Source organism: Nerophis ophidion, linkage group LG11, assembly GCF_033978795.1.
Source record: "Nerophis ophidion isolate RoL-2023_Sa linkage group LG11, RoL_Noph_v1.0, whole genome shotgun sequence".
Lineage (NCBI taxonomy): Eukaryota > Metazoa > Chordata > Actinopteri > Syngnathiformes > Syngnathidae > Nerophis > Nerophis ophidion.
In genome coordinates this window covers 31,029,433-31,042,251 of record NC_084621.1, presented here as the reverse complement: position 1 = coordinate 31,042,251, position 12,819 = coordinate 31,029,433, and the positions used below count along the sequence as shown (strand labels likewise).

The 12,819-nt window shown below is 41.2% G+C and overlaps 1 protein-coding gene across 1 annotated transcript; it reads left to right on the top strand.

Annotated features, from left to right (window-relative positions):
* The first annotated feature begins 714 nt into the window (after positions 1–714).
* tspan13a (tetraspanin 13a) lies at positions 715–11,918 on the top strand. The gene is made up of 6 exons (XM_061915566.1): positions 715–953; positions 1,826–1,993; positions 2,062–2,142; positions 2,225–2,338; positions 11,272–11,391; positions 11,455–11,918. Exons 1-6 carry the CDS (start codon positions 891–893, stop codon positions 11,527–11,529), a joined length of 621 nt encoding a protein of 206 aa, XP_061771550.1. The 5' UTR covers positions 715–890; the 3' UTR covers positions 11,530–11,918.
* The last annotated feature ends 901 nt before the right edge of the window (positions 11,919–12,819 follow it).

Genomic DNA, 12,819 nt, shown 5'->3' with positions numbered 1-12,819 from the left:
GAAGCGGGACCCGCTGACCCAGAACTTCCATCCATCCATCCATCCATATTCTACCGCTTATTCCCTTTCGGGGTCGCGGGGGGCGCTGGCGCCTATCTCAGCTACAATCGGGCGGAAGGCAGGGTACACCCTGGACAAGTCGCCACCTCATCGCAGGGCCAACACAGATAGACAGACAACATTCACACTCACATTCACACACTAGGGCCAATTTAGTGTTGCCAATCAACCTATCCCCAGGTGCATGTCTTTGGAAGTGGGAGGAAGCCGGAGTACCCGGAGGGAACCCACGCATTCACGGGGAGAACATGCAAACTCCACACAGAAAGATCCCGAGCCTGGATTTGAACCCAGGACTGCAGGAACTTCGTATTGTGAGGCAGACGCACTAACCCCTCTCCCACCGTGAAGCCTGACCCAGAACTTGTAGCTGTGAATGTTCAAGCACTTTCAGACCACATACAAGTGGAAGTGCTGGGTAACCAATCAGGTGTTAGGACCCGCCCACTAACTTTGACGGCTGAGTTTGACAGATAAAAAAAAATCACTCAGAACCAGCCACTGTCTGTTTGCGGCCACAAGAGGGCGATGTTACACATCACACATTACAATCGTCTTTCTTCAAAACAGAACATAACCGACTATCCATCCATATCTACTGCTTGTCCCTCTCGGGGTCGACTAGGAATACGCAAATCACACGCATGTAAATATTGAAGAACGAGGACTCTTCAAGATTGAGATGTTTAAAAAAAGAAATTAAGATCTGACAGGAAACCGCCTACCGTGTCAGTCTCAGACCGGAAATGTGTACTTGCACCTGATCAAGTAAAAAAAAAGTGAACAGGTAAACAGGTGTTCATTGTTTGACGGTCGTTTGCCGCGCAGAGATGGTTTGTGGAGGATTCGTTTGCACCAAAAACTCCCTTTGCGCATTAAATATACTATATGTGGTAAGTGCGCTTTTAATCAACGTTTTCATCATTTGCCGTTTATTTTTTAATTCACAATTTGGTTTAATTGAAGGAGTTTCGAAATGGGTCGCACATTTCCCCTTGATTTGGAAATAGTGAGTTTTTGACAAGATTGATTTGTTTATGTCAATGTATTTTTTTGTGTTTGCGTGCCTCTATTGTTATTCGAAAGTAGAATGTCCCCCATCATATTGTTTGTTGATATAGGATAATCTAAAATATAAAGATCGCCTGTCTATTTCAGTCTCGGTTACGTAAATTTTAACTTGAGCAGTAGTCTTAATTTCACATCTTTTTTGAGGGGACATTTAGTTTTCTCTTTAATACATTTATATTTTATTAAATCTGCACCAAATCACTTGAAATCATTGCATTTTTGTAATTTTTGGCCTATTTATTTTTGTTTATATTAGCCTATATATTTACGCTCACTAGGGATGTACTGCATAGTTAGGAAATTATCGATACCAATATTGATATTCCTTATCCATACTGGTATTCATTGGTACTCTTATCAGTACTACATGTAATTGGTGTAAATAAAGATGTGAATCTTTGGGCACCACACGATACGATTTGATTCTTAGGGGTAACGATTAGAATCAGAATCGATATGCGATTCAAAACGATTCTCAATACAAAATCAATACTTTAATAACATTACAAAAAATAATATATTATTTTTTTTAATCGATACAAGTAAAAATCATGATTCTTTCCATAGTAAAACATTTTGACACCCCTAGTACTTGGTATACATCCCTAATGCTTCCTGAACATTAAAATGATGAGTTGAGGTATTAAGTTCCACAAATTGCCATCAATCATTTAAAAAACATTTCCTACCTCAGCTTGTGAGCCTGCTGCTGGTGGGCGCGGCGGCATGGGGGAAATGGTTCGGCCTGGTCTCCAGCATCCGCGTGGTGGCAGTGGTCATTGGCGTGGGCATCTTCTTGTTTCTGGTGGCCTTCATAGGCCTGTGCGGCGCCCTGAGGCACCACCAGGTCCTCCTTTTCTTCGTATCCTTTGTCTCCACCTCCTGTTTGTTTGTCAGCTAGCACTTGGTCATCCTCAACGGGCATTTCAGTACGTGATCATCCTCTTCGTGGTGTTCGTGTTGCAGCTGTCGGTGTCCTGTGCCTGTTTGGCCCTCAATAAAGACCAGCAGGTATCTCCTCTCGCAATAAAACTAGCACCGGTTCTTTCCAAAGAAGGGGTTGCTGATTACTGCTTACCTGTGTCTTATCAAGAATCATCTCCTGGAAGTCGGATGGAACAGGTCAGAGTCCACACAGAGGGACGTGGAAAAGACCCTCAACTGCTGTGGATTCTCCTACGTCAGCTACAACGCATCCTGTGCTGCTGTAAGGAAACTACACTTGACACTCACAAGTCAAAACAATAAAATTTACTGTGTATGTTAGCTATTGGTCATAAACACAGAGTTGGTAAAGGTGGGAATCTTTGAGCAATTCACGATTCAACCCAATTTTTGTGGCAATAATTTGATTCAGAATCGATTTTACACAATTGTTGATTCAAACTGATTCTCACAATTAGTTATTTGGTATAATAATAATAAAACATTTTCGTTACAAATTACAAAACCATTTTGGTTGCTGACGTATATGTGCGGCGACTAAGCATGGAGATGGCTTTAAAACGTATATTTAAGAATTGGTTCTTTCAAAAAAAAAAAAAAATGCAAAAAAAAAAATTCATTATTTTAAATTACAACTCCATTTAGAATCGGAATTTGGATGAGTACTTTTTTTTTAGCACTCCTAAAAATAGCCGTTTTTAAGGTCAGTGTCCTTGGAACAGTAGACTATTCTTTGATTCGGAGGACTTCGATTCGACTGCCAACTTCGCAGTCACTCTCTGGCCTTGTATTGCTTGTAACATAGACAAAAAGAAGTGACAGCAAAATGTAGATATTTATATTTGTACACATACAGTGGGGCAAGAAGTATTTAGTCAGCCACTGATTGCGCAAGTTCTCCCACCTTGAAATTATGACATCCATCCACCCATCCATTTTCTACCATTTGTTCCAGAGGTCTGTAATATAAATGATAAATAAATCAATCAATCAATCAATGTTTACTTATATAGCCCTAAATCACTAGTGTCTCAAAGGGCTGCACAAACCACCACGACATCCTCGGTAGGCCCACATAATGGCAAGGAAAACTCACACCCAGTGGGACATCGGTGACAATAATGACCCAGTGGGACATTGGTGACAATGATGACTATGAGAACCTTAGAGAGGAGGAAAGCAATGGATGTCGAGCGGGTCTAACATGATACTGTGAAAGTTCAATCCACAATGGATCCAACACAGTCGCGAGAGTCCAGTCCAAAGCGGATCCAACACAGCAGCGAGAGCCCCGTTCACAGCGGAGCCAGCAGGAAACCATCCCAAGCGGAGGCGGATCAGCAGCGCAGAGATGTCCCCAGCCGATACACAGGCAAGCAGTACAATGCCACCGGATCGGACCGGACCCCCTCCACAAGGGAGAGTGGGACATAGAAGAAAAAGAAAAGAAACGGCAGATCAACTGGTCTAAAAAGGGAGTCTATTTAAAGGCTAGAGTATACAAATGAGTTTTAAGGTGAGACTTAAATGCTTCTACTGAGGTGGCATCTCGAACTGTTACCGGGAGGGCATTCCAGAGTACTGGAGCCCGAACGGAAAACGCTCTATAGCACGCAGACTTTTTTTGGGCTTTGGGAATCACTAATAAGCCGGAGTCCTTTGAACGCAGATTTCTTGCCAGGACATATGGTACAATACAATCGGCAAGATAGGATGGAGCTAGACCGTGTAGTATTTTATACGTAAGTAGTAAAACCTTAAGGTCACATCTTAAGTGCACAAGAAGCCAGTGTAGGTGAGCCAGTACAGGCGTAATGTGATCAAACTTTCTTGTTCTTGTCAAAAGTCTAGCAGCCGCATTTTGTACCAACTGTAATCTTTTAATGCTAGACATGGGGAGACCCGAAAATAATACGTTACAGTAGTCGAGGCGAGACGTAACAAACGCATGGATAATGATCTCGGCGTCTTTAGTGGACAGAATGGAGCGAATTTTAGCGATATTACGGAGATGAAAGAAGGCCGTTTTAGTAACGCTTTTAATGTGTGCCTCAAAGGAGAGAGTTGGGTCGAAGATAATACCCAGATTCTTTACCGTGTCGCCTTGTTTAATTGTTTGGTTGTCAAATGTTAGAGTTGTATTATTAAATAGAGTTCGGTGTCTAGCAGGACCGATAATCAGCATTTCCGTTTTTTGGGCGTTGAGTTGCAAAAAGTTAGCGGACATCCATTGTTTAATTTCATTAAGACACGCCTCCAGCTGACTACAATCCGGCGTGTTGGTCAGCTTTAGGGGCATGTAGAGTTGGGTGTCATCAGCATAACAATGAAAGCTAACACCGTATTTGCGTATGATGTCACCTAGCGGCAGCATGTAGATGCTGAAGAGTGCAGGGCCAAGGACCGAACCCTGAGGAACTCCACACGTTACCTTAACGTAGTCCGAGGTCACATTGTTATGGGAGACACACTGCATCCTATCAGTAAGATAAGAGTTAAACCAAGACAGGGCTAAGTCTGACATACCAATTCGTGTTTTGATACGTTCTAATAAAATATTATGATCGACGGTATCGAAAGCAGCGCTAAGATCGAGGAGCAGCAACATAGATGACGCATCAGAATCCATCGTTAGCAATAGGTCATTAGTCATTTTTGCGAGGGCTGTCTCCGTGGAGTGATTTGCCCTGAAACCGGATTGAAAGGTTTCACATAGATTGTTAGACGCTAAGTGTTCATTTAACTGCTCCGCAACAATTTTTTCAAGGATTTTTGAAATAAAGGGAAAGTGAGACACCGGTCGGTAGTTTACCATGAGGTCAGGATCGAGGTTAGGTCTTTTAAGAAGAGGATGAATAACCGCTTTTTTGAATGCTAGGGGAACAGTGCCCGAGGAGAGTGATAAGTTTATAATATTTAGCACTGATGGACCTAATAATACAAAGAGCTCCTTGATCAGTTTCCCAGGAAGAGGGTCAAGTAAACTTGTTGTCTGTTTTATTCCATTTACACGTTGTAACAATTCCTCTAATGTTATTTCCTCAAAACGAGAGAAACTATTTTGGAGGGCAGTATCCGCCGTATATACCATCGTATCTGTGTTAATAGAACCCCGTTGTAGCTGGGACACATTGTCTTTAATCTCCTTTCTAATGACTTCAATTTTCTTACTAAAGAATTGCATAAAGTCATCAGCTGAATGGGTTGAGCTACTGGAGGGGGTCCCTTGTTGGGTTAGCGATGCTACCGTACTAAACAAAAATGTAGGATCGTTTTTATTACGGTGGATGAGATTTGAGTAATATTTAGCTTTAGCTAAGGTAAGCATGCGTTTATAAGTTATTAAACCATCACTCCATGCTTGATGGTGCACCTCAAGTTTAGTCGTGCGCCATTTGCGTTCCAGCTTTCTACATAATAATTTCTGAGCTCTAGTTTCTTCTGTAAACCACGGGGTGCGCTTTTTTGGAGCCTTTTTTAACTTTAGGGGTGCTATGCTATCAATGGTTTTGCGCAGGGCGTCGTTAAAGTTGTTAGTGAGGTTATCAATAGAGCCCACATACTTTGGGAATGGTGCCATTACCGAGGGCAGTAGGTCAGCAAGAGTTGTCGTTGTGGCCGTATTAATGTTGCGGCTGCTATAGCAGTTATTATTATTATTATTAGTTTGACGAACATGCGTCTGAACCTCGAATTTTATAAGGTAATGATTGGACAATACTTTAGTATACGGGAGTATCGTAACTTTGGAAACGGTGATACCCCTGACAAGCACTAGGTCTATCGTATTACCGTTGCGATGCGTGGGTTCATTTATTATTTGTGTGAGACCACAGCTATCAATTATAGTCTGGAGCGCTACGCACGCTGGGTCCGATGGGGTATTCATATGGATATTAAAGTCCCCCATTATCATTATATTATCGGCGTGTGTCACTAGATCAGCAACGAACTCTGAGAATTCATTGATAAAGTCCGAATAGGGCCCTGGGGGGCGGTAGATAACAGCCAGGTGTATTACCGTTGCGATGCGTGGGTTCATTTATTATTTGTGTGAGACCACAGCTATCAATTATAGTCTGGAGCGCTACGCACGCTGGGTCCGATGGGGTATTCATATGGATATTAAAGTCCCCCATTATGATTATATTATCGGCGTGTGTCACTAGATCAGCAACAAACTCTGAGAATTCATTGATAAAGTCCGAATAGGGCCCTGGGGGGCGGTAGATAACAGCCAGGTGTAGAGGCAGCGGTGTGACAGACCTCATAGTAAGCACCTCAAACGATTTATATTTATTATTTGTTAGGACTAAGGTTAAAGTTTTCGTTGTATATTAGTGCGACCCCCCCACCCCTTTTAAGCGGACGGGCAATATGCGCATGTGTAAAGTTAGGAGGACATGCCTCATTTAGCGCAAAAAAGTCGTTTGGTTTAAGCCAGGTTTCGCTGAGACCTATGACGTTAAGATTGTTGTCTCTGATAATATCATTAACTAATAACGTTTTGGGAGACAATGATCTTATGTTTAAAAAACCTATATTATAGGTAGTGGGCTGTTTTAGGGAGTTTTTGATCAAATTATCCGTAGTAGCAATATTAATAATGTTGTGTTTATTATGCCCAGTGCATTTAGTATAGTTACGACCATATCTAGGAATTGATACGACAGGAATTTTCCGATTGTTTGATTGTTGCTTTGATAAACTGCACGCATCATGGTTAGCCACCTCAGTAACGGGAATTTTCCGATTGTTTGTTTGTTGCTTTGATAAACTGCACGCATCATAGTTAGCCACCTCGGTAGAACACATGTCCAACTCTGAAACACTCAAAGCAGAAAAAACTTGTTCTAATTTAACTGACTCCTTACCCAGACCAGTAGTCTCGCATTTTCCATTTAAATCCGTCTTCAGGATGGAGGGAAGTTGTGTTCTGTGGGATGATAAATGGGTTGTACTTGTATAGCGCTTTTCTACCTTCAAGGTACTCAAAGCGCTTTGACACTACTTCCACATTTACCCATTCACACACTGATGGAGGGAGCTGCCGTGCAAGGCGCTAACCAGCACCCATCAGGAGCAAGGGTGAAGTGTCTTGCTCAGGACGCAACGGACGTGAACCAGGGACCCTCGGGTTGCGCACGATCACTCTTCCACTGCGCCACGCCGTCCCTAATATCCATCGTAGGTACACTTCAACTGTGAGAGACAGAATGTGAAAAAAGGATTTAGATTGCAGGATTTTTCAAGAAGTTATTAGTAAAAGATGGTAGAATATAAGTCTTGGTCAATAAAAAGGTAAACTCAATATTTTGTAATATAGGACAGAGGTCATACGTTTCCTGTAGATGTTCACCAGCTTTGCAGAAACTGTTGGTGCCAATTCGGCCCATTCTTCCATGCAGATTGCCTCTCGAGCAGTGATGTTTTGGGGCTGTTGCCATGCAACACAGACTTTCAACTACCTGCACAGATTTTCTATTGGGATGAGATCCGGAAACTGGCTAGACAACTCCGGGACCTTGAAATACTTCTTACGGACTCACTTGTTTGTTTCCCGGGTGGTGTGTTTGGGATCATTGTCATGCTTAAAGACCCAACCATGTCTCATCATTAATGCTATTGATGATGGAAGGAGGTTTCTTGCTCAAAATATCACAATACATGGCCCCATTATTTGTTTTCCTTAACACGGATCAGTCGTCCTGTCCCCTTTTGAAGAAAGACAGCCCCAAAACATGAGGTTTCACCCCCATGCTTCACAGTGGCTATGGTGTTCTTGAGATGCATTCTTCTTACTCCAAACACGACAAGTTAGATTTTTACCCAAAAATTATATTTTGGTCTCATCTGGATCATCAACATCATGATCATCCACGGGAAAACTTTAGGCGGGTGTGGTCATGGGCTGGCCTAAGCATTGGGACATCTGTCAGCGTAGTGTGTCACTAAAAGTAACCTTTTGTTAGTGGGTCCCAGCTCTCCCCTGTGTAGTTCTGGGAGTTTTGCTCAGTTTGACCCAATGAGATAAGATCTTGTATGGAGCCCCATGGGAGGTTATTGACAACCTTGTATCAATTTTCGAATAAATTGCTCCCACAGTTGCTTCGTTCACACCAAGCTGCTTGCCTTTTGTAAATTCACTCTTCCCAGCCTTGTGCCGGTCGACAATTGTGTCCCCGGTGTCTTGCGATCGTTTATTGGCCTAGGCCGTAGTGCAGTTTTGACTGTTTAAGGCTGTGGTCAGGTATCTGATATACAGACAACGGGTTTAAATAGTAGCCGTTAAAACAGGTAATGAGTGGAGGGTAAGAAGAGCTTCTTAAAGAAGTGACAGGTTTTTAAGAGACAGAAATCTTGCTTGTTTGTTGGTCACCAATTGCGTACTTTCCATCATGATGAGAAAATTCTTTATATGATTTATTTTCCACATTTCAAGTGTACCTACAGTATGATGAAAATTAAAGACCTCTGTCAACATTTTAAGAGGGAAAACTTGCACAATTGATGGCTGACTGAAACACTTTTTTTCCCTATTGTATTTGCTCTGCTCAATTTTTGCTTTTGTCTCCTCTGTGTCCATAAACATTACATGCGTTTGTCATGGGCAATTAGGGCTTCACGGTGGCAGAGGGGTTAGTGCGTCTGCCTCACAATACGAAGTTCCTGCAGTCCTGGGTTCAAATCCAGGCTCGGGATCTTTCTGTGTGGAGTTTGCATGTTCTCCCCGTGAATGCGTGGGTTCCCTCCGGGTGCTCCGGCTTCCTCCCACTTCCAAAGACATGCACCTGGGGATAGGTTGATTGGCAACACTAAATTGGCCCTAGTGTGTGAATGTGAGTGTGAATGTTGTCTGTCTATCTTAGTTGGCCCTCCGATGAGGTGGCGACTTGTCCAGGGTGTAGCCCGCCTTCCGCCCGATTGTAGCTGAGATAGGCGCCAGCGCCCCCCGTGACCCCAAAAGGGAATAAGCGGTAGAAAATGGATGGATGGATGTCATGGGCAATTATGCAAATCAGGCGATGACGTCATCCATGAAACAAGCAGTGGAAGTTCTCAGTTTACAGTTCAAAAGTGCGTTTGGTCGGATTTCACACTATTTTCCCCAAAGGAAATAATCTGTTCCAGTGTTAAACTGTCGCCAGCAGGAATTCTTAATCATAGGCTACTTTGAGTAATATTAGCGTTCTTACATACCAGAGTAAAAATTTTATCCATGATGGTGGTCAATGTAATGCATGAGGAAGTAAAAGGCCATAATCAGACATGTTTGTCTGACGTTAAGGGGCCCTATTATGCAAAATCACCCTTTTTTTTTTTTTTACCTATCTGTACCTGCTGTTGTGTATTTGGGATCTGCATAACTCCCGAAAAATAGAATTTAAAACATGCAAGCATTATAGACATTTTCAAAACAATCTTACCTTCCTTCATTCTTCCTCCAAACAAGCAGTTTGGAATTTGCTCCATTGGTGACGTCAGTTTATCCACATATGGTGGAGAGCAGTTGTCCGATGCTGTAAAAAAGATAGAGATAAAGTCGCTTCTTTTTCTCTATCCTCTTGTTGTGGGGCAGACTGACTCCTACATGCACATGAAGCCTTTGCGGTTGCCATTTCTAATACCAAGTAGTATAAAGCTTGAACTTATCTGTCAGTAGATGCAGTCAAAGGGGGGCACTTAGATAAGACCACCCACGAAACGGCGCATCCTAGAGAAGGTCAGAAAGCGGCTTGGAGACTGCCTGTAAAACATAATCCATGCAACATTTTTACCAAAAAAACACCATTATTTGTTAGGTAGACCACAAGAAAAAAACAAATAATGACCCCTTTAAACATTCTTTACAGTCATACAAGTCTAAAAATAAGTTAGCCCACAATTCCCTCGGGGAGAAAAGGCGCATTTTACACCCAAGTACATTATTAGCTGAATTCTAAATTGTATGCGTTTGGGGTTTAGAAGTTCCATTGTAGTTTAAATGGGTACTGCACTTGTTCTATCTTTGGCCTATCAGTTGCAATCCCTATGTAAGACAAAAATATTTTTTTTCTTTTTTATATAAACATTAGTAACAGTCAGCTAACAATAGAGTCAACAAGAGCTCATCTATTTCGCCCACAGACATCTAAATAACGATCCAAAAAGCACTAAAAATACTGCATTTATATTTCGTGACCTGAATATTAACAAAGTATTAGCGATATTGTTATTATAAGCGCTAACCTAAAGGACCTATTTTAGCGTCACATTGATCACAGAGAGGTATTGAGCTGCTATATTGACATCATGGGCTGCTGTCTCGCCTCTGAGTCGGTAAAAGTCACTTCTAGATTATAAATAATGCCTCTCACCTGGATAGTAGAAGGATGTGAACATTAAACAAGAAATTGGTCAACTTTGACATTCAACTTATACCTGGAGAAGGCGAGAAAGACATTAAGATGCTTGTTTAGACCCACCTTTTTTTTTTTTTTAAAGCTTTGAGGATTATGATAAATTTTTCATCTAAACGTGAAACATCTTATCAGTCGGCATCCCAGTGAGAGCAGTAAGTGGTTGTTGTATTATGTTGGACGCCTCTCACACAGCCTGCACTGAGTTGTAGCCATTGTTGCAGGAAAAAGCTAAAACGGTGATACCTTTATGAAATGCCACATGCCACCGTATGATTAAAATGATCAAAATAGTAAATATTACGTATTACAAAGGTGCTTGTTACTACATTACATATAGCGTGTATATAAAATGTTGATGTAGGTGTTTGGATGTTTTTAAAGCGCTTTATGGGCGGAAGAGAGCAACTTCCGTTGGCTACATTGTTAGCTGACATTTCCTAACGTTTATTTACGATTTTAGAAAAAAAAGAAAAACAATGTGAATGATAGGCAAAGTTCCAAAAACATGCAGTACCCTTAAAGGTGTAAAAAGTAGCCATACAGTCATTTATTGTTAAAGTATATATGTCATTAATGTTCGAGTAGTTTGAATTTTTAAGCTGTAACTTAGTATTTCCTCTTTAGTTTAGCATCAGTGATAAGTTTGTGTATATACCGATAAACAAAATGGCTACTTTTTATTGTTTTGTCCTTAAAATGTTTGTTGTAGGAGTTTATTTTTCACTAATAGCATTTTTTGTCCGTAGCAGTGTGATAATAGTTCCATGCATGTGTTCTGGACTGTACCTTGTAGAGCTGTTTTAACCACATGCCGCCATTGTCTTGCAACACGTGCGCTGCCATCATTGAAGCATACGCAGGGGAGGTTTTGCGCTTCGTCGGGGGCATCGGACTCTTCTTCAGTTTCACAGAGGTGAGGATGTTGATACGTAAACAAAGCTTTCTCGGGCAATATCCTTGCTGCTCTTTTTTGCAGATTCTTGGAGTTTGGCTGGCTCACAGATACAGAAACATTAAAGATCCCCGATCAAATCCCGGAGCATTTCTATGATTATGGTAATAAAGAACACCTCGCACTGCTTGAATCAGTTTTCCTGCTTTTACATCTTGATCATATTTTCTGATCAACTGATTATGAATGTTTTGTGGTTAATTTAATGTAGGAAATAAGCATAAAAAAACGTATTGACTGATTGTGCTAAAGTGTGCATCCATCTTATCACTTGGAGGAACACGTAATTCTTTTGTTTTCATGAATAGCAACCGAGTTTAGCCTAGTTTGGCACACAGGCTTGTTTGAATGTAAGCTAAGCTATTAAATGTGTGTGTGTGTGTGTGTTTTATCAGCAATTCTTCACACTGAACTAAGCCTCGGTTTAAAGGTGTTAAGAGTCACATTTGTTTGCCATCCGATGAAATAAAGGTGTTGTTGTATTTACAGTTTGTTTAACTCATTGTTTGATGTCAATAAAACGTAGCTCTGCCATTTCTTTTAATCTAGTTGGACATAATTTGTTGTTGTACAAGAAGGAAATTACGTTTTACTTTTAGTATTGTGTGCTTACATCCAATTTACATAATTACAGACACCTTGTACAAATAGGGTAAGTAAAAGACAGTGTTATAACTGAAACTTTGACAATATTTGTTTGGGCGTTGTACAGACACAGAAAGATTTCAATTGGATTATCTGGACCCTGATGGGAGCCAGAACTGTAATCTGGTTTTTCATTCATGGAATGTCATGAGTCACGTTGTACAAGTCAGGGACGTTTTTAAAAATACATTTCCCTCATGTCTTTAGCCGACAGGGTGACAGCACACATTCAAATAATTTCCCAAGAACACTTGCAATGAGATGTGCTGACATGTTGGTATGTGTTTACTCTCATGTGAGGTCACACTACGCAACAGGATGACAAGCAGGAAGTGCTGTGTTGACTTCTGCAGGTGGTTCAACCTGTTTCAACTTAGTACGTTAGCTGCTGACATGGTCAGGTGGAATACAACTATTGCGTGGGGTTATAATATTGATGCAAGACAGATAAATTGGTTTATTAACAGAGAATAAGGCCATAAACATGAGCTGCAGACAGAATCTATAAAGACAGATGGAACACTGGGAGCTGTGTCACTTTATGGTGGACAAATACTGGAATTACAATACATTACTGGCAGTGTACAATTTATTTGGATATTTTTTTATGCTGTGGACCAGTGATTCTTAAAACTCTGGTACTCAGGCTCCTTCTAGTGGTACGCCAAAGAATCACTTGATTAAAGTTCAGTGTTTCATTTTTCCATCTTCAGTGTTACTGTTCTTCAAACTGTGCGTAATGTT